The sequence below is a fragment of the Hordeum vulgare genome, chromosome 2H (genome assembly GCF_904849725.1).
Source record: "Hordeum vulgare subsp. vulgare chromosome 2H, MorexV3_pseudomolecules_assembly, whole genome shotgun sequence".
NCBI classification, from domain to species: Eukaryota; Viridiplantae; Streptophyta; class Magnoliopsida; order Poales; family Poaceae; genus Hordeum; species Hordeum vulgare.
In genome coordinates, this window is record NC_058519.1 from 2,619,708 (window position 1) to 2,646,750 (window position 27,043).

The 27,043-nt window shown below is 45.4% G+C and overlaps 1 protein-coding gene across 1 annotated transcript; it reads right to left on the reverse strand.

The window, feature by feature from the left end:
* Positions 1-541: 541 nt before the first annotated feature.
* Positions 542-1,230, reverse strand: LOC123429024. The gene has a single exon (XM_045113093.1). It carries the CDS (start codon positions 977-979, stop codon positions 656-658), a length of 324 nt encoding a protein of 107 aa, XP_044969028.1. The 5' UTR covers positions 980-1,230; the 3' UTR covers positions 542-655.
* Between the last annotated feature and the right edge of the window lie 25,813 nt (positions 1,231-27,043).

Sequence of the window (27,043 nt, forward strand, 5' to 3'; positions counted from 1 at the left end):
TCACTATGAAGGTAATCATTTGTCGAAGTGACATGATGTAGACCTTGCAGTAATAATGGATAGTCTGCGAATTATGCAGTAGATGCCACCAATACCTGTGATTCATAAATAAATTTCGATGTAGTCATACTAAGTATGACATTGCGTAATCCATATTTTGAATTTACGTCAAGATTTGCAAGAGCAAGAAAATCAATTGCAAAACATGATTGTCGCACTTATTGTAAGTAATGTTAGTATCTTGGGTCCATTCTAGATGGAATGATTGACGCATCCAATAGTATAGGCTTAATGCGTTGGGACTCAACCAATATGATACTACAAGGTATTCACCAAAATCTGAAATAGCAATAAGCCTGATGGCTTGTGTTGAAGTAGTAGTAATTGCGTAAAAACATAAAGCCTGTGGGCCTATATGCTAGTTATAGAACTTATATGCCATTAAGGGTAACTAGAAGTGCTAAAATGTGAAGTATACGAAGAGATAAGATGCTCTCGTCATTCTCTGTACAGCCACGACCACGAACGAGATTCAGTTCGCTTTGGCTGCGTGCAGAAGAAATCCCCATCTTGGAGAATTTAGAAGGAACACCTCGTCTCCGATTGGAGGCCGTCGTGCTTCCCCATGGGTTGTCTTCACGCTGGGCGCCGGCCATTAGCCGTTGTCGTCCGCTGGGCGCTGCTTGGGGCACTGCGCTGCCTCCCAATGGAGGTCCGCGACCTCGGGGCGCTGCGCCGCCTTGCCGGCCGTCCTGTCAGCCGGGAGGGCAAGGCCCCGCCGTCGCGCTACGTGCTGTAGCGTGCCACACGCTCGATGAAGTCGTCGTGCTGCGCGCTGGATGGGCGGAACCAGGCCGACGACCCTTATTGGTAGCGGGCGTCGTTGCACTGTGAAAGCACCGCCGTCGTAGACGGTTGTGCCGAGGAAGGCCGCAGATGCGGGCACGGCCATTGGTGTCCACCCCGCCATGCCATGCATCCAAGGTCGCGTTGTGTCGCGGTGTGCTCGACGCGGCCGATGGCCGGGCTAGCACATCTGATGCGAGCCGACGGGCCGCACTAGGATGCACGCTGGAGATGAAGCGCCATGTTCGCGGGGAATCGTACACTGCTTGATGGTCGGGGCTGCTTCTGGGGCGTTGTTGCGCGGAGAATCCGGCGGTCGGCGCGGATGGGCGGCCACAGGCGTGGCACCGTTGGGCGTCGGCCGGAGAGGTTGAGAGGTCACGGGCGTGGCACTGCCGCGGCCAGGCGCGAGCGGGCTCCGGCGAGGCTGCCACGGCCAGGCGCGGGCGGGTGCGGGCAAGGGCTCTGCGGCCAGGCGCGGGCGGACTCTGGCGAGCGGTGCCGGGGCCAGGCGCGGGCGAGGGCCGCTGCGGCCAGGCGTGGGCGAGGGCCGCCGCGGCCAGGCGCGGGCGAGGCGGCGTGGTGCGGCCTGGGCGGCGGCCGGGCATGGGACGCGGCAAAGGGAGGCGGCCGGGCGAACGGGCGCTCGACGTGGCGCAGGCGGCTGTGTCCTGCGGCGCGAAGGCCGCATCGAGTCGCCGATATTTTGTTCTTCTCGATCTCGAAATCGCTCAGATGCAGAGCGTGCTCTGCAGATAACGTGTTAGAGTAAAACGAGATTAAATGAAAGTAATGGACGATCAGTCCTGATTTCTATTGATTCTCAAGTTTATATACATGTGGAAGAGGTGCGAAGAAGAAGTGACTATTCGGAGGCATCCTTCAGAACAGGTGCCTGTTGGCAATAGAGAGATAGAATAGACATGACTTTTCGAGATTGGACACCCTTTTCTAATTAATTTATAACACATCAATCATTGTTTGTCGCCGGAAAGTACTTAGTGATGCGGACTGGACCAACAGTTGGTATAGAGCATTAGGAAGGCAAAATAGGAACGACACGTTCGTCCCGAGTGATATTATCAAAATTTGTTGTCTTCCACTGACCTGCTGTCCCAAGGCTACTCCTGTTGGTCCAGACTCTCGAGTCCACTCTCACATGGCTGGGCTCAACCAGAACATTAATCCCATGTTATCACACACTAGCCCACATGTCAATGCATGAACTCAAAATCATCCCATTTCCGTTTCACTTCCTCAATGCCACACCCACTATTCTCGGTCACAATTGCACAACAAACTGAAGAAGGATCTAATTCGACATTAGATCATATATAACTCGACACCTACAACGATGTGATCATCTGCACTCATTTTAGTGTGCAACTTTGCCCGTATCTAGTGCAAAATATTCTCCTCTTCCCATTGCAAGCATGTCTTCTCTTCTCCCCTTCACCATCGACTACACATCTTCTACCCATATCATGGAAAAGCCCTCCGCTCTGTACAAGGCAACCAACACCAATAGAACCGACGATAGGTGCTAGGCGAAAGCAGCATAGTCACGCCCAAAAGAAACGAGAGAGAAAATACAAAAGAAACAAAACCGACAACGGCTGATCAACAAAAACGAAGAAGCCTCACGACCGCTGTGCCTACCGAAGATCTCCCACCAAGCTCCTTGACTCGGCAGCGCCGGTACCAATCAACACCTCCAAGAAGGAACACGACGATGACAGCGATGTTGCCAAAAGTTTCCCCCGGTACGTGGCGAGGAGAAGGAAAGGGTAGCCCCCAACACCCTCCAGGAAAGTTCGGCAGCACCCTCAGGCGCCACCGCGTCAGTGTCGGCCAGGCCGACAGGGATTTCTCCCATTCCCAATCCACACCTAGGGCGCGTCGGAGCCCACCACAATACCGAACACCATCCTACGCCAACACGATCTAGAAGCTTCCCACACCATCTCACCAAAGCTAATACACGAGGCCTGAAGGAAAGAGACGCACCCAAACTGGAAACCAGGAGTAGCAGCACTATAAACACGCAGGAGGAACTGACCTCCACCACCGAGGCAGTAGCCGGCCGAATGCAGCAGTAGAGGCAAACCAGTCCCGCGGGCCCGCAGGTCCGGCTAGGCCCCAAAGGGGCCTGTGAAGCCCCCGCCGCCGCGAAGCAGCAGGCACGCCATGGCTCCGCCGGTCCACGTCCCAGCAGGAGCACATCTCCATCTGACAGAAAGCAACACCGTCGGAGGACCGAAAAGGCCCGCCTAAAACCCAGATGGGTCCCAAGGTCTCAGATCTGGGCCGGTAGAGACGCACCGGATCAGCACACCGGCGGCACTACCTCGCCGCCAAGGGGCAGCTCTACCACATACAAGCCACCCGGAGATCGCTGGACCGCCTACCGGTCGAGGACCACCACCGTCCAGACGCACCCCCGAGTGGGAGGCCAGGACACACATGGAAGGCAGAACACGCCGCCCGGGCCTTGCCCGACGGCAAGAGGGGCAGGGAGGAAGGTGCGCTGGAGGAACGAGCAAGCGGTACCGCCTGGGCGCCGCTTGGGGTGATGTAGGGGGGGCACAGGGAGGGGTAGAGGGAGGGGTGGGGGATATCCTCTCCAACTCATATCCCCGTCCCCTCCTCCCCATCATCTCGTTGACTGCACACAATGCTAGCAACACATCTAAGCTAAAAGCTTTCTCTCATGAGAGTGTGTGTGACATTTTTTTTGGAAAAGGAGGAACTTAGTGTTCGAAATATGCCCTAGAGGCAATAATAAATTAGTTATTATTATATTTCTTTGTTCATGATAATCGTTTATTATCCATTCTATAATTGTATTGAATGAAGACTTATATACATGTGTGGATACATAGACAAAACACTGTCCCTAGCAAGCCTCTAGTTGGCTAGCCAGTTGATCAAAGATAGTCAGGGTCTTCTGATTATGAATAAGGTGTTGTTGCTTGATAACTGGATCATGTCATTAGGAGAATCATGTGATGGACTAGACCCAAACTAATAGACGTAGCATGTTGATCGTGTCATTTTGTTGCTACTGTTTTCTGCGTGTCAAGTATTTGTTCCTATGATCATGAGATCATATAACTCACTGACACCGGAAGAATGCTTTGTGTGTATCAAACGTCGCAACGTAACTGGGTGACTATAAAGATGCTCTACAGGTATATCCGAAGGTGTTCGTTGAGTTAGTATGGATCGAGACTGGGATTTGTCACTCCGTGTGACGGAGAGGTATCTCGGGGCCCACTCGGTAATACAACATCACACACAAGCCTTGCAAGCAATGTGACTTAGTGTAAGTTGCGGGATCTTGTATTACGGAACGAGTAAAGAGACTTCCCGGTAAACGATATTGAAATAGGTATGCGGATACTGACGATCGAATCTCGGGCAAGTAACATACCGAAGGACAAAGGGAATGACATACGGGATTATATGAATCCTTGGCACTGAGGTTCAAACGATAAGATCTTCGTAGAATATGTGGGAACCAATATGGGTACCCAGGTACCGCTATTGGATATTGACCGAGGAGTCACTCGGGTCATGTCTGCATAGTTCTCGAACCCGCAGGGTCTGCTGACTTAAGGTTCGACGTTGTTTTATGCGTATTTGAGTTATATGGTTGGTTACCGAATGTTGTTCGGAGTCCCGGATGAGATCACGGACATCATGAGGGTTTCCGGAATGGTCCGAAAACTAAGATTGATATATAGGATGACCTCATTTGATTACCGGAAGGTTTTCGGAATTACCGGGAATGTACCGGGAATGACGAATGGGTTCCGGGTGTTCACCGGCGGGGGGGGGGGGGGGGGGGGCAACCCACCCCGGGGAAGCCCATAGGCCTTGGGGGTGGCACACCAGCCCTTAGTGGGCTGGTGGGACAGCCCAAGAAGGCCCTATGTGCCATAGGAAGAAAATCAAAGAGAAAAAAAAGAGGAGGTGGGAAAAAGGGGAAGGACTCCACCTTCCAAACCTAGTTGGATTCGGTTTGGAAGGGGAGGACTCCGCCCCTTGGCTCGGCCGACCCCCTTGGGGCTCCTTGAGCCCCAAGGCAAGCCCCCCCTCTCCCACCTATATATACAGAGGTTTTAGGGCTGATTTGACACAACTTTGCCACGGCAGCCCGACCACATATCTCCATGGTTTTACCTCTAGATCGCGTTTCTGCGGAGCTCGGGCGGAGCCCTGTTGAGATTAGATCACCACCAACCTCCGGAGCGCCGTCACGCTGCTGGAGAACTCATCTACCTCTCCGTCTCTCTTGCTGGATCAAGAAGGCCGAGATCATCGTCGAGCTGTACGTGTGCTGAACGCGGAGGTGCCGTCCGTTCGACACTAGATCGTGGGACGGATCGCGAGACGGTTTGCGGGGCGGATTGAGTGACGTGAGGACGTTCCACTACATCAACCGCGCTACTTAACGCTTCTGCTGTGCGATCTACAAGGGTACGTAGATCGAATATCCCCTCTCGTAGATGGACATCACTATGATAGGTCTTCGTGCGCGTAGGAAATTTTTTGTTTCCCATGCGACATTCCCCAACAGTGGTATCAGAGCTAGGTTCATGCGTAGATGTCTTCTCGAGTAGAACACAAAAATTTTTGTGGGCGGTGATGTGTGTTTGGCTGCCCTCCTTAGTCTTTTCTTGATTCCGCGGTATTGTTGGATCGAAGCGGGTCGGACCGACATTACTCGTACGCTTACAAGAGACTGGTTTCATCGCTACGAGTAACTCCGTTGCTCAAAGATGACTGGCGAGTGTCAGTTTCTCCAACTTTAGTTGAATCGGATTTGACCGAGGAGGTCCTTGGATGAGGTTAAATAGCAATTCATATATCTCCGTTGTTCTGTTTGCGTAAGTAAGATGCGATCCTACTAGATACCCATGGTCACCACGTAAAACATGCAACAACAATTAGAGGACGTCTAACTTGTTTTTGCAGGGTATGCTTGTGATGAGATATGGCCAACGATGTGATGTGATATATTGGATGTATGAGATGATCATGTTGTAATAGTTAATATCGACTTGCACGTCGATGGCACGGCAACCGGCAAGAGCCATAGGGTTGTCTTTAAACTAACGTTTGTGCTTGCAGATGCGTTTACTACATTGCTAGGACGTAGCTTTAGTAGCAATAGCATGAGTAGCACGACAACCCCGATGGCGACACATTGATGAAGATCATGATGATGGAGATCATGGTGTGACACCGGTGACAAGAAGATCGTGTCGGTGCTTTGGTGATGGAGATCAAGAAGCACATGATGATGGCCATATCATGTCACTTATGAATTGCATGTGATGTTAATCCTTTATGCACCTTATCTTGCTTAGAACGACGGTAGCATTATGAGGTGATCTCTCACTAAAATTTCAAGACGAAATTGTGTTCTCCCCGACTGTGCACCGTTGCGACAGTTCTTTGTTTCTAGACATCACGTGATGATCGGGTGTGATAGACTCAACGTTCACATATAACGGGTGCAAAACAGTTGCACACGCGGAACACTCGGGTTAAGCTTGACGAGCCTAGCATGTGCAGACATGGCCTCGGAACACATGAGACCGAAAGGTCGAGCATGAATCGTATAGTTGATATGATTAGCATAGAGATGCTTACCACTGAAACTATTCTCGACTCACGTGATGATCGGACTTGAGATAGTGGATTTGGATCATGTACCACTCAAATGACTAGAGAGATGTACTTTTTGAGTGGGAGTTCTTAAGTAATATGATTAATTGAACTAATTGTCATGAACATAGTCTAATGGTCTTTGCGAATTACGATGTAGCTTGCGCTATAGCTCTACTGTTTTTTATATGTTCCTAGAGAAAATTTTGTTGAAAGTTGATAGTAGCAAACTTTGCAGACTGAGTCTGTAAAACCGAGGATTGTCCTCGTTGCTGCGCAGAAGGCTTATGTCCTTAATGCACCACTCGGTGTGCTGCACCTCGAGCGTCGTCTGTGGATGCTCTGAACATCCGACATACACGTTTCTGATGACTACACGATAGTTCAGTGCAAAATACTTAATGGCTTAGAAGCAAGGCGCCGAAAACGTTTTGAAACGTCACGGAACATAAGTGATGTTCTAAAGAGATGAAATTGTGATTTCATGCTTGTGCCCTTGTTAAGAGGTACGAGACCTCCAACAAGATTCTTTGTCCACAAAGTAAACGAGAAAAACTCAATTGTTGAGCGTGTGCTCAGATTGTCTGAGTACGACAATCGCTTGAATCAAGTGGGAGTTAATCTTCCAGATGAGATAGTGATGGTTCTCCAAAGTCACTGCCACCAAGCTGTGAGAGCTTCGTGATGAACTATAACATATCAAGGATAGATACAATGATCCTTGAGAGATTCGCGATTTTTGACACTGCGAAAGTAGAAATCAAGAAGAAGCATCAATAGTTGATGGTTAGTAAAACCACTAAGTTTCGAGAAAGGCAAGGGCTAGAAGGGATACTTCGTGAAACGGCAAAACAGTTGCTGCACTAATGAAGAGACCCAAGATTAAACCCAAACCTGAGACTAAGTGCTTATGTAATGAGGAGAACAGTCACTGAGGCGGAGCAACTCTAGATACTTGGTAGATAAGAAGGCTGGCAAAAGTCGAAAGAAGTATATTTGATATACATGATGTTGATGTGTACTTTACTAGTACTCCTAGTAGCATGAGGGTATTGGATACCGGTTCGGTTGCTAAGTGATTAGTGACACGAAATGATAGCTATGGCATAAACGGAGACTAGATAAAGTTGAGGTGACGATACGTGTTGGAAGTGTTTCCAAGGTTGATGTGATCAAAACGTCGCACGCTCTCTCTACCATCGGGATTGGTGTTAAACCGAAATAATTGTTATTTGGTGCTTGCGTTAAGCATGAACATGATTGGATCGTGTTTATTGCAATACGATTATTCATTTAAAGAGAATAATGGTTACTCTATTTGCTTGAATAATCACCTTCAATGGTTTATTGAATCTCGATCGTAGTGTTACACATGTTCATAATATTGGTGCCAAAAGATACGAGGTAATGATGTTAGTACCACTTACTTGTGGCACTGCCGCTTGAGTCATGTTAGTATAAATTGCATGAAGAGGCTCCATGCTGATGGATCTTTATATTCACTTGATTTTGAATCACTAGTGACATGCTAATCATACCACATGAGCAAGGCCTTGTTTTCATTGAGATGAAACAAGATAGTAACTTGTTGGAAGTGATACATTTTGATGTATGCAGTCCAATGGGTGCTGAGGCACACAGTGGATATCATTATGTTCTTACTTCAATGACAATTTAAGTAGGTGCAAGAGTATTTACTTAATGAATCACAAGTCTGAAATATTGAAAAGTTCAATTCTGTTTCAGAGTGAAGTTCGTCGTAACAAGAGGATAAACTGTCTACGATATGATCATAGAAATGAATATCTGAGTTACGAGTTTTGGTACGCAGTTAAGACAATGTGGAAATTGTTTTGCAGTTCATGCCACCTCGAACATCATAGTGTGATGATGTGTCTGAACGTCATAGCCACGCACTATTTCGTATGGTGCATGCTATGATGTCTCTTATCGAATTACCGTTATCGTTTATGGGTTATGCATTAGAGACAACCGCATTCACTTTAAATAGGGCACCGCGGTATTTCCGTTGAGATGACACATTATAGATTGAGGTTTAGAGAAATCTAAACTGTCGTTTCTTGAAAGTTTGGGGCTTCGACACTTATGTGAAAAAGTTTCAGTCTGATAAGCTCGAACCCAAAGCGGATAAATGCATCTTCATAGGATATCCAAAACAGTTGGGTACATCTCCTATCTCAGATCCGAAAGCAAAGTGTTTGTTTCTAGAAACGGATCCTTTCTCGAGGAAAGGTTTCTCTCAAAAGAATTGAGTGGGAGGGTGGTAGAACTTGATGAGGTTATTGAACCATCGCTTCAACCAGTGTGTAGCAGGGCGCATGAAGTTGTTCCTGTGGCGCCTATACCAATTGAAGTGAAAGCTGATGATCAAGTTACTACAAGCCTCGTAGGTTGACAAGGTCGCGCACTACTGCAGAGTGGTACGGTAACCCTGTCTTGGAGGTCATGTTGTTGAGCAATAGTGAACCTACGAGTTATGAAGAAAGCAATGGTGGGCCCGGATTCCGACAAATGGCTGGAGGCCATGAAATCCGAGAGAGGATCCATGTATGAAAACAAAGTGTAGACTTTGGAAGAACTACTTGATGGTCATAGGACTATTGAGTAAAGATGGATCTTTAAAAGGAAGACAGACGATGATGATGATAAGTCACTATTAAGAAGAGCTCGACTTGTCGCAAAGATGTTTCCGACAAGATCAAACAGTTGACTATGATGAGACTTTCTCACTCATAGCGATGCTAAAAGTCTGTTAGAATTATGTTAGTAGTTGTTGCATTATTTATGAAATATTGCACATAGGATGTCACTAAGGAATTTATCCTTAGTAAAGGGTTACGTCGATGCTGTTAAATTTATCCTTAGTAACTGATGGACTAAGGAATTTTTCTCGATGATGGAGGTGGTTAAAGAGTTCGTCGTAAAGGGTTACGTCGATGCAAGCTTTGACACTAATCCGAATAACTATGAGTAGTGAAACAGATTCGTATAGTAGAGTAGATATTTGGAGCATTTCCGAATAGCACGTAGTAGCAGCATCTATAAGATGACATAAAGATTTGTAAAGAACGCACGGATCTGAAAGTTTCAGAACCTTTGACTAAAACCTCTCTCACGAGCAAGACATGATCAGACCCCATATGGGTGTTGGATTCGTTGGAATCACATGGTGATGTGAACTATATTATTGACTCTAGTGCAAGTGGGAGACTGTTGGAAATATGCCCTAGAGGAATTAATAAATTAGTTATTATTATATTTCTTTGTTCATGATAATCGTTTATTATCCATGCTATAATTGTATTGAATGAAGACATATATACATGTGTGGATACATAGACAAAACACTGTCCCTAGCAAGCCTCTAGTTGGCTAGCTAGTTGATCAAAGATAGTCAGGGTCTTCTGATTATGAACAAGGTGTTGTTGCTTGATAACTGGATCACGTCATTAGTAGAATCACGTGATGGACTAGACCCAAACTAATAGACGTAGCATGTTGATCGTGTCATTTTGTTGCTACTGTTTTCTGCGTGTCAAGTATTTGTTCCTATGACCATGAGATCATATAACTCACTGACACCGGAGGAATGCTTTGTGTGTATCAAACGTTGCAACTTAACTGGGTGACTATAAAGATGCTCTACAGGTATATCCGAAGGTGTTCGTTGAGTTAGTATGGATCGAGACTGGGATTTGTCACTCCGTGTGACGGAGAGGTATCTCGGGGCCCACTCGGTAATACAACATCACACACAAGCCGTGCAAGCAATGTGACTTAGTGTAAGTTGCGGGATCTTGTATTACGGAACGAGTAAAGAGACTTGCCGGTAAACGAGATTGAAATTGGTATGCGGATACTGACGATCGAATCTCGGGCAAGTAACATACCGAAGGACAAAGGGAATGACATACGAGATTATATGAATCCTTGGCACTGAGGTTCAAACGATAAGATCTTCATAGAATATGTGGGATCCAATATGGGCATCCAGGTCCCGCTATTGGATATTGACCGAGGAGTCACTCGGGTCATGTCTGCATAGTTCTCGAACCCGTAGGGTCTGCACACTTAAGGTTCGACGTTGTTTTATGCGTATTTGAGTTATATGGTTGGTTACCGAATGTTGTTCGGAGTCCCGCATGAGATCACGGACGTCACGAGGGTTTCCGGAATGGTCCGGAAACGAAGATTGATATATAGGATGACCTCATTTGATTACCGGAAGGTTTTCGGAGTTACCGGGAATGTACCGGGAATGACGAATGGGTTCTGGGTGTTCACCGGGGGGGGGGGCAACCCACCCCGGGGAAGCCCATAGGCCTTGGGGGTGGCACACCAGCCCTTAGTGGGCTGGTGGGACAGCCCAAGAAGGCCCTATGCGCCATAGGAAGAAAATCAAAGAGAAAAAAAAGAGGAGGTGGGAAAAAGGGGAAGGACTCCACCTTCCAAACCTAGTTGGATTCGGTTTGGAAGGGGAGGACTCCCCCCCTTGGCTCGGCCGACCCCCTTGGGGCTCCTTGAGCCCCAAGGCAAGGCCCCCCTCTCCCACCTATATATACGGAGGTTTTAGGGCTGATTTGACACAACTTTGCCATGGCAGCCCGACCACATATCTCCACGGTTTTACCTCTAGATCGCGTTTCTGCGGAGCTCGGGCGGAGCCCTGCTGAGATTAGATCACCACCAACCTCCGGAGCGCCATCACGCTGCCGGAGAACTCATCTACCTCTCCGTCTCTCTTACTGGATCAAGAAGGCCGAGATCATCGTCGAGCTGTACGTGTGCTGAACGCGGAGGTGCCGTCCGTTCGGCACTAGATCATGGGACGGATCGCGGGACGGTTCGCGGGGCGGATCGAGGGACGTGAGGACGTTCCACTATATCAACCGCGTTTCTTAACGCTTCTGCTGTGCGATCTACAAGGGTACGTAGATCGAATATACCCTCTCGTAGATGGACATCACCATGATAGGTCTTCGTGCGCGTAGGAAATTTTTTGTTTCCCATGTGACGTTCCCCAACACTTAGCCCCCGGCCTCTGCATCTATCGATGCATGCTACCATCTTATTAAAATAGGTTCAAAACATAGTCTTAGATCCACAAAGCTCTGAAGCTCATAATCAAAACAAAGATGAAATGAAAAGAGAACTGCCATATCCAGCGTAGCTAAAAGCAGACTACGATGCCTATACACCTAGCCTATTATTAGCACGCCATCCAAATCGGCTGAAGATAGCCCGTGCGACCATCTTGCATCGGTTGCACCCAATATCCGTAAGCTCCCTGGAGTCCGCATGGCTGAGTAACAACCACGTACGGATCCAAGACATTGCTCTGAAGATAACGTGCAAAAAGTTGTTATAGTTCTTGCCATTAAAAATTATATCATTCTTGGTATTCCATATAGCCAAAAATAAAGCACAAACCCCAATTCTGATTAGTTTCGATGTTTTAATGTCTACTCTGTTGAGCCACGTTATAAATAATGAGCTAATGCTTGTAGGTGGGGTAACATTAAAAGCTATATAAATAGTGCGCCATAGTAGTTTTGCAAGATTGCAGTCTAGAAATAGATGTCTTATTATTTCATTCTGATCACCATAACAACACTTTGGTCTCCCTCCCCATCTTCGTTTTATCAAGTTATCTTTGGTTAATACCACCCCTTTGTGTATAAACCACATAAATTTTTTAATACTGAGAGGCACTTTGATATTCCAAATATATAATGGTCTGGGGAGTGGTCCCGTGTTTATCAGATCCGTATACATGGACTTTACTGAGAATACACCATTCATAGCTAAAGTCCACCGAACACTATCTGTCTAGTCAGATAATTGTACGTGATAAGTCTTCTGACCAGATATAACCATGCATTCCAGCGTGCTCCCACTAAAGCTCGCCTTAACTGCATATTAAGAGGTACCGACTGTAGTACCGTGGACACATAGTTCTCTTTACGTTGTGCAATATTATAAAGCATAGGATATTGAAGTGCTAAAGGAGTGTCCCCAAGCCAAGTATCTTCCCAAAATCTTGTTGAGGCACCATCACCAACCACAAGTTTGACCCTGTGAAAAAAAGTCACCTTTATCTTCATTAACCCTTTCCAGAAAGGTGAGTCGTTTGATCTAGATGTAACCTGTGCTGAAGTCTTCGAATGTAAGTATTTATTCCTTAATATTTGAATCCACATCCCGTCGGTCTTTGTGGATAACCTGTAAAGCCATTTGCTAAGCAGGCATCTATTCTTCACTTCCAAATTTTCAATGCCCAAACCCCCTTGATCTTTTGGTCTACATATAATATCCCAACGTGTCAACCTGTATTGTAAAAATCTAGTCTTTTTTGTACCCCTACAGGTACTTCAAAGAAAGACAATAGGAACATGGGCAGGCTTGTTAACACCGAGTTAATTAGTGCTAGCGTCCCTCCATATGACATAAGCTTGCCCTACCAGCAACTTAGTTTTTTCTCAAATCTATCTTCAATACATTTCCATTCCTTATTCGTCAGTCTTCTATCATGAATAGGAATCCCTAGATAGCTAAACGGTAGTGATCACATTTCACATCCAAATAGCTGCGTGTAAGCATTTTGCTCCTCTTTTGCCTTCCCAAAGCAGAAAATCTCGCTTTTGTTGAAATTAATTTTCAGCCTCGAAAGTTGTTCAAATAAGCATAAAAGTAATTTCATATTCCTCGCTTTAGCCATACCGTGTTCCATGAAAATTATCGTATCGTCCGCATATTGCAGTATAGATACTCCCCCCTCTACAAGATGTGGAATAAGGCCTCCCACTTGGCCCTTTTCTTTGGCCCGAGTAATGAGTATTGTCAACATGTCTGCTACAATGTTGAGCAACACTCGGGACATGGAATCACCCTGTGTGTTCCAAAAAATATGGCCAATGTCATCATTAACTTTAACCCCCCACACTGCCTTTCTGTATGAAAGTATCAACCCGATCTCTACATCTTTCGTCGAATCAATGGCCATTTGATTCTATCATATGCTTTATCGAAATCCACTTTAAAGATAACCCCAACTAGTTTCTTTGTATGGATTTCGTGCAACGTTTCATGCAGGACAACAACACCCTCTAAGATGTGTCTCCCGGACATAAACGCCGTTTGCATTGGTTGGACTACTGAATGAGCTATCCTCGTTAACCTATTCGTGCCAACCTTTGTAATTTTTTTGAAGCTGACATTGAGCAAACATATCGGTCTGAACTGCTCGATGCGTACAACCTCCGTCTTCTTTGGCAACAACGTAATTGTTCCAAAGTTAAGGTGAAATAACTGTAACTAGCCATTAAATAAATCTTGGTACATAGGCAACAAATCCCCTTTAATGGCATGCCAGCATTTTTATAAAATTCCGTCGAAACCCGTCCGGCCTCGGAGCCTTATTTTATTTCATTTGTGCTATTGAGTCGTACACCTCCTGCTCGGTAAATGGGATTGATAGCACCTCATTCTCATCTGAATTGAGTTGAGGTATATCATGAGTTGTGCTTTCATCCAAAGAAACCCAAGTCTCCTCTGGTGCACCAAATAATTTCTTGTAATATTCAAATATATATAGCTTTAAATTCTCGTTACCTACTATTGTTCCTTCATCTTGCTCAAGTTGGGTTATTTTTTTCTTTCGATGTTTGCCATCTGCAATCATGTGAAAGAATTGTGTGTTATCGTCCCCATGAACCACCTTTGTCACCTTAGCTTGAAGTGCCCATTTCATCTCCTGCCCTCTCAGTAATTTTTGCAAATTCTTCTCAGCTTCAATCTTGTTATTCCTATCAGTCAGATTGAGTTGAGCAGACTCAGCTTTCACATCTAATTCATCAGACGAATGAGTCTTTCTTTTTTCCTTTTTATATATACCGCTCTGATTTTTCGCCCATCCTCTCAAGAACTGGCGCAAGTTTCGGATTTTGTTTTGCCATCTTTCTATATTCGTAGATCCAACCAAATCCCTAGCTCATTCGTTAGCTATGAGATCCATGAATCCTTCTCTTTCAAACAAACTTAGCTCAAAATAGAAAAAAATATTCTATTTCCCGCATAGTTGGCACCCCGTGAGTCAACTATGAGAGGTGTGTGGTCTGAGATTGATCTTTGTAAAGCCCGTACTGAAACCAGCTGATACTTCTGCTCCCACTCGACACTGGTTAGTACCCGGTCCAACTTCTCATATATTGGTACCGGTAATGAGTTCGCCCATGTGAATTGTCTACCAGTGAGGTCAATCTCCCTCAAATTGAGACTTTCAATAACCATGTTGAACATAAGTGACCACCGTGCATCGAAGTTATCATTGTTTTTTTCATCTTGTCTTCTAATAATATTAAAATCTCCCCCACCATAATTGAGAGTGCTTCATCTCCACAAATTCTTACTAGATCAGCAAGAAAATCATATGTGAGCTCCGGTTGCGCCGCCCATATACGGCCACGAGAGCCCATCTGAAACCATCAAGTTTCGACCTCACATGAAATTTGACCGAAAACTCGCCATAAACCAGAGAGAGAATGTGTGTGTGTGTGTGTGTGTGTGACATGGACAATGGAGTTGCCTTATGACCCACAAGTATAGGGTATCAATCGTAGTTCTTTCGATAAGTAAGAGTGTCAAACTCAATCAGTTGCAGAAAGAAATGACAAGCGGTTTTCAGCAAGGTATTCTCTATAAGTGCTGTAAGTAACAATGATAGATAGTTTTGTATAAAGATAATTTGTAACAAGTAAAAATAGTAGAAAAGGTACAACAAGGTGGACCAATCCCTTTTATAGCAAAGGACAAGTCAGAAAGTTCTCTTATATAAAGAAAAGTGCTCTCGGGGACACATGAGAATTGTTCTCTAGTCACGTTCATCATATTTAGTTGGTTCACGTTCGTTACTTTGATAATTTGATATATGGGTGGAACGATGCTTGCGTGTTGTTCTTACCTGAACAAGCAACCCACGTATGATTACCCCGTCGGGAAGCTCCACTTTCCGCCGGGGAGCAAAAATAAGAGGAGGACTTTTAGGCGAAGTGCCCATCAGGCATGAGGCCACATATGGGACCCACAAGGCATCAGGGAGGGCATAGTGGACTGGCCACGCCCTGTTGCCTTGTGGACAGGTGGTGATCCCCCTCTGGTATGTCTTTACTTCATTATTTTTTATATATTCAACAAAAAATCTCTGTGAAGTTTCAGCTCATTTAGAGTTCTGTAGAATAGGCATCTCTGTTGTAGCTTTTCAGGTCCAGAATTCCAGTTGCTGGTAATCCCCCTCTCCATGTAAATCTTGAAAATTAAGAGAAAAAATGAATTAGAATTGCATCATAAAGTAGAATAATGACAAAAAACAATATAAATAACAATAGGATATCATGATACAAAATGGACGTATCATTGCCCGGTCCTTCTCATTTTGCTCAACACAACCAAAGCTCTCATGTGGCAATTTACATGATGGTCTCTCTTGCGGAGCACAATCATCCCTCCCTCTATCACATGGATCGAATTACTCTCAAAGACTGGCTAAATTACCTACGGAGGAGAAATGGCATCAATACAATTTGTGGAGAACAACAAAACCATAGGAGTCACTTGTGGAGAACAAGTGGGCTAGAGAGACGCTTGACCCCTTTGCATCTCCTCCAAGAAAATAGGATGGCTAGGTATGGCCTTCTGTCGGCAGCGCTGTCGATCTGACTCGTCTCTTGTGGCCTTAACGCTGCGGTGGATCCCGCCCATTGACGACGGGAGGGTATTGATTTGATATGTTTTTAAGTTTTGCTAGGGTTTGTGTCCTTCTTAGGAAAATGAGATGGCGCCGACTTCCTGAAGATGGAATAAGGTTCTCCCACCTACCCCCCTGGCTGCTGCACCGTCGACCTGACTCGTCTCCTGTGGCCTTAGCTCCATGGGGGCATGGCGGATCGGGGCCCTTGCTCGAGGCAGGGCGGTTATATTTTTCTATAGTTTTGCTAGGGTTTGCGTCTTTCTCACGAAGATGAGATGGCGGAGGATCCATGAAGATGGAATAAGGTTCTTCCTTCCTAGCCCCCCCCTCCTCGCCGGTGCTGTTTTTGGTGCGTTGGTCCTATTGGACCTTAGCACGACGACTTCTCGACTGTCTATCACAACACGTTTTTTCTAGCTCCGCGGATGGATGGGTGATTATGCGACATGCCTTCATACTGGGTGGTCTATGAATCTGGATGCATTTTTTACTATTTTATATGTTTATTATACTGTTATGGTTGATGATGAATATATCATAAATTTTCTCATAAAAAAACTGGGCTAGAGAGAAGAAGCTGTTGAGTAAATAGGCAATTTTCCGAGTATATTAATCCACGAGACAATAACTAGCATGGCATTGACTAGACTAATGATATACTGATCTTGAGCTAACCCAGCACATACTACGCATATAGTGGATACATCTATGCATACAAGCAGTACTGCTAGGATAAATACGAACATGAGGATAAACGAGTCATACCCTCCAATCGGCCAGTTGGCCGTAGCAGCAGCGGCGGCAGTATCCTCTGCCGTCTTCTTCTCGGCTTCCTCGTGGAGACGGTCAGCTTCGCTTGGTGAAGACATGACGATGACGAGGGCGACGCGGACGTAGACGAAGCAGACGGACGAAGGCGAGCAGTCTTTCGGAGGCCTGCTCTCCCGTCGACCGTGTACGCGGTAAACGGGATGGAGTCGCCGGCGGCAGCAGCAGTCAAGGAACGAACGCGTGAGGCAGATGTGATCTGATTCTCGTGACGGCTAGGGTAGGCGATCGCGTGCTTATAAAGGCGGCTGGGTGGAGAGACGTAGGCGTAGGTATGAGCTCGGCTCGGCTCATTCCCGCAACCCGCGGCGCGTCGTGGCGAGGCGTGGCGTGGCGAGGCGGGCGGCGGAGGAGGAGTGCGCGAGGGCACCTTCTCTTCTCACTCTCCAATAGCATGTGGAAGAGAGACCCTTATAAAGGGGTCCAAACTCTCCTCCACTAGCGGGGTGGGACTAAACTCCCACCACCTTGTCATGCCACCACCTACATGGGCCCTTGGAGATTTTCTGAAATTCTCTAATGGGCCTAGAGCCCACTACCAATTTCAACAATCCCCCACCAGATCTCAAGGGCACATCGTGTTCGCTCGTTCCAATCACTGTTTTAATATACCAGCATTTCAGTGAAGACCTGTTAAGGTTGAGCTTCACCTAGAACAAGTAGCTACACCCCTTTACAACTGAACAATGGACTATGCCTTGAATTGTCAGTTTGGCGTAAAGGAGCTTCACCACAAGTCTTACTAGTACTAGACTGCCGAAGGTGACCCCTCGGGTGGAGCATATTAGTCACACTCCTGGCCTATTCATGAGTTTACTAGAGATCACCCAAACCTCATAGACTGTGACCAGCAGTCAAGCTCATATAGGTGTGTTCCTCCAAAGATCTCTTTGTAGGACAGCATCTTGCTTACATATAAGCTTTAGAACACATTAAGAGAGTAGTCATCCTACCATACAGTATCCGAGAGTATTGTTGGAAATATGCCCTAGAGGCAATAATAAATTAGTTATTATTATATTTCTTAGTTCATGATAATCGTTTATTATCCACGCTATAATTGTATTGATTGGAAACACAATACTTGTGTGGATACATAGACAAAACACTGTCCCTAGTAAGCCTCTAGTTGACTAGCTCGTTGATCAAAGATGGTCAAGGTTTCCTGGCCATAGGCAAGTGTTGTCACTTGATAACGGGATCACATCATTAGGAGAATCATGTGATGGACTAGACCCAAACTAATAGACGTAGCATGTTGATCGTGTCATTTTGTTGCTACTGTTTTCTGCGTGTCAAGTATTTGTTCCTATGACCATGAGATCATATAACTCACGGACACCGGAGGAATGCTTTGTGTGTATCAAACGTCGTAACATAACTGGGTGACTATAAAGATGCTCTACAGGTATCTCCGAAGGTATTCGTTGAGTTAGTATAGATCGAGACTGGGATTTGTCACTCCATGTGACGGAGAGGTATCTCGGGGCCAACTCGGTAATACAACATCACACACAAGCCTTGCAAGCAATGTAACTTAATGTAAGTTGCGGGATCTTGTATTACGGAACGAGTAAAGAGACTTGCCGGTAAACGAGATTGAAATAGGTATGCGGATACTAACGATCGAATCTCGGGCAAGTAACATACCGAAGGACAAAGGGAATGACATACGGGATTATATGAATCCTTGGCACTGAGGTTCAAACGATAAGATCTTCGTAGAATATGTAGGATCCAATATGGGCATCCAGGTCCCGCTATTGGATATTGACCAAGGAGTCTCTCGGGTCATGTCTACATAGTTCTCGAACCCGCAGGGTCTGCACACTTAAGGTTCGACGTTGTTTTATGCGTATTTGAGTTATATGGTTGGTTACCGAATGTTGTTCGGAGTCCCGGATGAGATCACGGACGTCACGAGGGTTTCCGAAATGGTCCGGAAACGAAGATTGATATATAGGATGACCTCGTTTGGTTACCGGAAGGTTTTCGTGCATTACCGGAAAAGTTTTGGGCTCATCGGTAGTGTACCGGGAGTGCCGGGAGGGGTGCCGGGGACCATCGGGAGGGGTGTCACGCCCCAAGGGGTCTCATGGGCTATGGGAAGAGATAAACCAGCCCCTAGTGGGCTGGAATAAGTTCCCACTAAGGCCCATAAGGTTTGAGAAGGAAAAAACACAAGGTGGAAAGAGTTTCCAAGTGGGAAGGTGGAATCCTACTCCAAGTAGGATTGGAGTAGGACTCCTCCACCTCCAATTTCGGCCAAACCTTTAGGTTTTGAGGCTGCCTCCTCCCCTCCCTCCCACCTATATATACGGAGGTTTTAGGGCTGATTTGAGACGACTTTTCCACGGCAGCCCGACCACATACCTCCACGGTTTTTCCTCTAGATCGCGTTTCTGCGGAGCTCGGGCGGAGCCCTGCTGAGACAAGGTCATCACCAACCTCCGGAACTCCGTCACGCTACCGGAGAACTCTTCTACCTCTCCGTCTCTCTTGCTGGATCAAGAAGGCCGAGATCATCGTCGAGCTGTACGTGTGCTGAACGCGGAGGTGCCATCCGTTCGGTACTAGATCGTGGGACTGATCGCGGGATTGTTCGCGGGGCGGATCGAGGGACGTGAGGACGTTCCACTACATCAACCGCGTTCACTAACGCTTCTGCTGTACGATCTACAAGGGTACGTAGATCACTCATCCCCTCTCGTAGATGGACATCACCATGATAGGTCTTCGTGCGCGTAGGAAAATTTTTGTTTCCCATGCGACGTTCCCCAACAGTGGCATCATGAGCTAGGTTCATGCGTAGATGTCTTCTCGAGTAGAACACAAAAGTTTTTGTGGGCGGTGATGTGCGTTTTGCTGCCCTCCTTAGTATTTTCTTGATTCCGCGGTATTGTTGGATTGAAGCGGCTTGGACCGACATTACTCGTACGCTTACGAGAGACTGGTTTCATCGCTACGAGTAACCCCGTTGCTCAAAGATGACTGGCAAGTGTCGGTTTCTCCAACTTTAGTTGAATCGGATTTGACCGAGGAGGTCCTTGGATGAGGTTAAATAGCAACTCATATATCTCCGTTGTGGTGTTTGCGTAAGTAAGATGCGATCCTACTAGATACCCATGGTCACCACGTAAAACATGCAACAACAAAATTAGAGGACGTCTAACTTGTTTTTGCAGGGTATGCTTGTGATGTGATATGGCCAACGATGTGATGTGATATATTGGATGTATGAGATGATCATGTTGTAATAGATAATATCGACTTGCACGTCGATGGTACGGCAACCGGCAGGAGCCATAGGGTTGTCTTTATAACTAACGTTTGTGCTTGCAGATGCGTTTACTATTTTGCTAGGACGTAGCTTTAGTAGTAATAGCATGAGTAGCACGACAACCCCGATGGCGACACGTTGATGGAGATCATGATGATGGAGATCATGGTGTGACGCCGGTGACAAGAAGATCGTGTCGGTGCTTTGGTGATGGAGATCAAGAAGGACGTGATGATGGCCATATCATGTCACTTATAAATTGCATGTGATGTTAATCCTTTTATGCACCTTATTTTGCTTAGAACGACGGTAGCATTATGAGGTGATCTCTCACTAAAATTTCAAGACGAAATTGTGTTCTCCCCGACTGTGCACCGTTGCTACAGTTCGTCGTTTCGAGACACCACGTGATGATCGGGTGTGATACACTCAACGTTCACATACAACGGGTGCAAAATAGTTGCGCACGCGGAACACTCGGGTTAAGCTTGACGAGCCTAGCATGTGCAGACATGGCCTCGGAACACATGAGACCGAAAGGTCGAGCATGAATCGTATAGTTGATATGATTAGCATAGAGATGGTTACCACTGAAACTATTCTCGACTCACGTGATGATCGGACTTGAGATAGTGGATTTGGATCATGTACCACTCAAATGACTAAAGAGATGTACTTTTTGAGTGGGAGTTCTTAAGTAATATGATTAATTGAACTAATTGTCATGAACATAGTGTAATGGTCTTTGCGAATTATGATGTGGCTTGCGCTATAGCTCTACTATTTTATATGTTCCTAGAGAAAATTTAGTTGAAAGTTGATAGTAGCAAACTTTGCAGACTGAGTCTGTAAAACCGAGGATTGTCCTCGTTGCTGCACAGAAGGCTTATGTCCTTAATGCACCACTCGGTGTGCTGCACCTCGAGCGTCGTCTGTGGATGTTGTGAACATCCGACATACACGTTTCTGATGACTACACGATAGTTCAGTACAAAAATACTTAATGGCTTAGAAGCAAGGCGCCGAAAACGTTGTAAAACGTCACGGAACATAAGTGATGTTCTAAAGAGATGAAATTGTGATTTCATGCTTGCGCCCTTGTTAAGAGGTACGAGACCTCCGACAAGATTCTTTGTCCACAAAGCACAGGAGAAAAGGCTCAATCGTTGAGCATGTGCTCAGATTGTCTGAGTACGACAATCGCTTGAATCAAGTGGGAGTTAATCTTCCAGATGAGATAGTGATAGTTCTCCAAAGTCACTGCCACCAAGCTGTGAGAGCTTCATGATGAACTATAACATATCAAGGATACATACAATGATCCTTGAGCGATTCGCGATGTTTGACACTGCGAAAGTAGAAATCAAGAAGGAGCATCAATAGTTGATGGTTTGTAAAACCACTAAGTTTCAAGAAAGGCAAGGGCTAGAAGGGATACTTCGTGAAACGGCAAAACAGTTGCTGCACTAATGAAGAGACCCAAGATTAAACCCAAACCCGAGACTAAGTGCTTCTGTAATGAGGGGAACAATCACTGAGGCGGAGCAACTCAAGATACTTGGGCGATAAGAAGGCTGGCAAAAGTCGAAAGAAGTGTATTTGATATACATGATGTTGATGTGTACTTTACTAGTACTCCTAGTAGCACGAGGGTATTGGATACCGGTTCGGTTGCTAAGTGATTAGTGACGCGAAATGAAAGCTACGGCATAAACGGAGACTAGCTAAAGGCGAGGTGACGATACGTGTTGGAAGTGTTTCCAAGATTGATATGATCAAACGTCGCACGCTCCCTCTACCATCGGGATTGGTGTTAAACCTAAATAATTGTTATTTGGTGCTTGCGTTAAGCATGAACATGGTTGGATCATGCTTATTGCAATACGATTATTCATTTAAAGAGAATAATGGTTACTCTATTTTCTTGAATAATCACCTTCAATGGTTTATTGAATCTCGATCGTAGTGTTACACATGTTCATGATATTGGTGCCAAAAGATACGAGTTGATGATGATAGTACCACTTACTTGTGGCACTGCCGCTTGAGTCATGTTAGTATAAATTGGATGAAGAGGCTCCATGCTGATGTATCTTTGTACTCACCTGATTTCGAATCACTAGTGACATGCGAATCATACCACATGAGCAAGGCCTTGTTTTCATTGAGATGAAATAAGATAGTAACTTGTTGGAAGTGATACATTTTGATGTATGCAGTCCAATGGGTGCCGAGGCACGCAGTGGATATCGTTATGTTCTTACTTCACTGACGATTTGAGTAGATACATGAGTATTTACTTAATGAATCACAAGTCTAAAATGTTGAAAAGTTCAATTCCGTTTCAGAGTGAAGTTCGTCGTAACAAGAGGATAAACTGTCTACGATATGATCATGGAAATGAATATCTGAGTTACGAGTTTTGGTACACAGTTAAGACAATGTGGAAATTGTTTCGCAGTTCATGCCACCTGGAACATCATAGTGTGATGATGTGTCTGAACGTCATAGCCACGCACTATTTGGTATGGTGCATACTATGATGTCTCTTATCGAATTACCACTATCGTTTATGGGTTATGCATTAGAGACAACCGCACTCACTTTAAATAGGGCACCGCGTATTTCCGTTGAGATGACACAGTATAGACTGAGGTTTGGAGAAATCTAAACTGTCGTTTCTTGAAAGTTTTGGGTTTCGACACTTATGTGAAAAAGTTTCAGTCTGATAAGCTCGAACCCAAAGCGGATAAATGCATCTTCATAGGATATCCAAAACAGTTGGGTACATCTCCTATCTCAGATCCGAAAGCAAAGTGTTTGTTTCTAGAAACGGATCCTTTCTCGAGGAAAGGTTTCTCTCGAAAGAATTGAGTGGGAGGGTAGTAGAACTTGATGAGGTTATTGAACCATCACTTCAACCAGTGTGTAGCAGGGCGCAGGAAGTTGTTCATGTGGCGCCTACACCAATTGAAGTGGAAGCTGATGATGATGATCATTGAGCTTCAAATCAAGTTACTACAAACCTCGTAGGTCAACAAGGTCGCGTACTGCTGCAGAGTAGTACGGTAACCCTGTCTTGGAGGTCATGTTGTTGAGCAACAGTGAACCTACGAGTTATGGAGAAAGCGATGGTGGGCCCAGATTCCGACAAATGGCTGGAAGCCATGAAATCCGAGAGAGGATCCATGTGTGAAAACAAAGTGTAGACTTTGGTAGAACTACTTGATGGTCATAGGACTATTGAGTAAAAATGGATCTTTAAAAGAAGACAGACGATGATGGTGATAAGTCACTATTAAGAAAAGCTCGACTTGTCGCAAAGATGTTTTCGATAAGATCAAACAATTGACTATGATGAGACTTTCTCACTCGTAGCGATGCTAAAAGTCTGTTAGAATTATGTTAGTTGTTGATGCATTATTTATGAAATATTGCACGTAGGATGTCAAAACATTGTTTTCTCGACGGTTTCCTTGAGCAAACATTGTATGTGATACAACCAGAAGGTTTTGTCGATCCTAAAGATACTAGCAAGTATGGAAGCTCTAGTGATCCTTCAATGGACTGGTGCAAGCATCTCGGAGTTGGAATATACACTTTGATGAGATGATCAAAGATTTTGGGTTTGTACAAGGTTTATGAGAAACTTGTATTTCCAAAGAAGTGAGTGGGAGCACTATAGAATTTCTGATAGGTATATGTGGTTGACATATTGTGGATCAGAAGTAATGTAGAATTTATGTAAAGCATACAAGGTTGTTTGAAAGAAGTTTTCAAAGGAGTACCTGGATTACGCTACTTGAACGTTGAGCATCAAAGATCTATGGAGATAGATCCAAAGCGCTTAATAGAAGTTTCAACAAGATGCATGCCTTGACAAGTTTTTGAAAGAGTTCAAAATAGACCAGCAAAGAAGGAGTTCTTAGTTGCGTTGTAAGGTGTGAATTTGAGTAAGACTCAAAACCCGACCACGGCAGAATAAAGAGAATAGACGAAGGTCGTCTTCTATGCCTTAGCTGTAGAATCTAAAGTATGCCATGCTGTGTACCGCACCTGAAGTGTGCCTTGACTCAAAGTATGTTGAGAGGTACAGAGAGTGATCCATGATTGAATCACTAGCAGCGGTCGAAATTTATCCTTAGTAACTAATGGACTAAGGAATTTTTCTTGATTATGGAGGTGGTTAAAGAGTTTGTCATAAAGGGTTACGTCAATGCAAGCTTTGACACTAATCCGGATAACTATGAGTAGTGAAACGGATTCGTATAGTAGAGTAGATATTTGGAGCATTTCCGAATAGCACGTAGTAGCAGCATCTATAAGATGACATAAAGATTTGTAAAGAGCGCACGAATCTGAAAGTTTCAGAACCGTTGACTAAAACCTCTCTCACGAGCAAGACGTGATCAGACCCCATAACTATATGGGTGTTGGATTCGTTGGAATCACATGGTGATGTGAACTAGATTATTGACTCTAGTGCAAGTGGGAGACTGTTGGAAATATGTCCTAGAGGCAATAATAAATTAGTTATTATTATATTTCTTAGTTCATGATAATCGTTTATTATCCATGCTATAGTTGTATTGATTGGAAACACAATACTTGTGTGGATACATAGACAAAACACTATCCCTAGTAAGCCTCTAGTTGACTAGCTCGTTGATCAAAGATGGTCAAGGTTTCCTGGCCATAGGCAAGTGTTGTCACTTGATAACGGGATCACATCATTAGGAGAATCATGTGATGGACTAGACCCAAACTAATAGACGTAGCATGTTGATCATGTCATTTTGTTGCTACTGTTTTCTGCGTGTCAAGTATTTGTTCCTATGACCATGAGATCATATAACTCACGGACACCGGAGGAATGCTTTGTGTGTATCAAACGTCGCAACGTAACTGGGTGACTATAAAGATGCTCTACAGGTATCTCCGAAGGTATTCGTTGAGTTAGTATAGATCAAGACTGGGATTTGTCACTCCGTGTGACGGAGAGGTATCTCGGGGCCCACTCGGTAATACAACATCACACACAAGCCTTGCAAGGAATGTAACTTAATGTAAGTTGCGGGATCTTGTATTACGGAACGAGTAAAGAGACTTGCCGGTAAACGAGATTGAAATAGGTATGCGGATACTAACGATCGAATCTCGGGCAAGTAACATACCGAAGGACAAAGGGAATGACATACGGGATTATATGAATCCTTGGCACTGAGGTTCAAACGATAAGATCTTCGTAGAATATGTAGGATCCAATATGGGCATCCAGGTCCCGCTATTGGATATTGACCAAGGAGTCTCTCGGGTCATGTCTACATAGTTTTTGAACCCGCAGGGTCTGCACACTTAAGGTTCGACGTTGTTTTATGCGTATTTGAGTTATATGGTTGGTTACCGAATGTTGTTCGGAGTCCCGGATGAGATCACAGACATCATGAGGGTTTCCGAAATGGTCCGGAAACGAAGATTGATATATAGGATGACCTCATTTGGTTACCGGAAGGTTTTCGTGCATTACCGGAAAAGTTTCGGGCTCATCGGTAGTGTACCGGGAGTGCCGGGAGGGGTGCCGGGGACCATCGGGAGGGGTGTCACGCCCCAAGGGGTCTCATGGGCTATGGGAAGAGATAAACCAGCCCCTAGTGGGCTGGAATAAGTTCCCACTGAGGCCCATAAGGTTTGAGAAGGAAAAAACACAAGGTGGAAAGAGTTTCCAAGTGGGAAGGTGGAATCCTACTCCAAGTAGGATTGGAGTAGGACTCCTCCACCTCCAATTTCGGCCAAACCTTTAGGTTTTGAGGCTGCCTCCTCCCCTCCCTCCCACCTATATATACGGAGGTTTTAGGGCTGATTTGAGACGACTTTTCCACGGCAGCCCGACCACATACCTCCACGGTTTTTCCTCTAGATCGCGTTTCTGCGGAGCTCGGGCGGAGCCCTGCTGAGACAAGGTCATCAACAACCTCCGGAACGCCGTCACGCTACCGGAGAACTCTTCTACCTCTCCGTCTCTCTTGCTGGATCAAGAAGGCCGAGATCATCGTCGAGCTGTACGTGTGCTGAACGCGGAGGTGCCGTCTGTTCGGTACTAGATCGTGGGACTGATCGCGGGATTGTTCGCGGGGCGGATCGAGGGACGTGAGGACGTTCCACTACATCAACCGCGTTCACTAACGCTTCTGCTGTACGATCTACAAGGGTACGTAGATCACTCATCCCCTCTCGTAGATGGACATCACCATGATAGGTCTTCGTGCGCGTAGGAAATTTTTTGTTTCCCATGCGATGTTCCCCAACAAGTATTGCATCTCCAATGGAGTGGGTTAGTAAAGTTACTCTCCTCAGTTCACCACTGGCTTGTTTTCCCAGGTCCTACTTCACGGGATCTCCGATCATATAGGTTGGGTTACTACCATGGCAACTCATGTGGGTCTCATACCCATCTCCCTCGATGCACTATCTATCACAACACGTGATAGCCCTTTAGTAAAGGGATCTGCCAGATTCTTAGCCGTTTGGATATAATCCAACGCTATCACTCCGGAGTTTCTCAAACGTCTGACAGACTTCAATCTCATTCTTATATGTTTGTTGGACTTCATATTGTCCTTTGAACTCTTCACTTTAACAATAACCGT

What these genes read in the sequence shown, in the direction of transcription:
- LOC123429024 (XM_045113093.1), bottom strand. Translation starts at nt 979, where the DNA reads ATGCATGGCATGGCGGGGTGGACACCAATGGCCGTGCCCGCATCTGCG.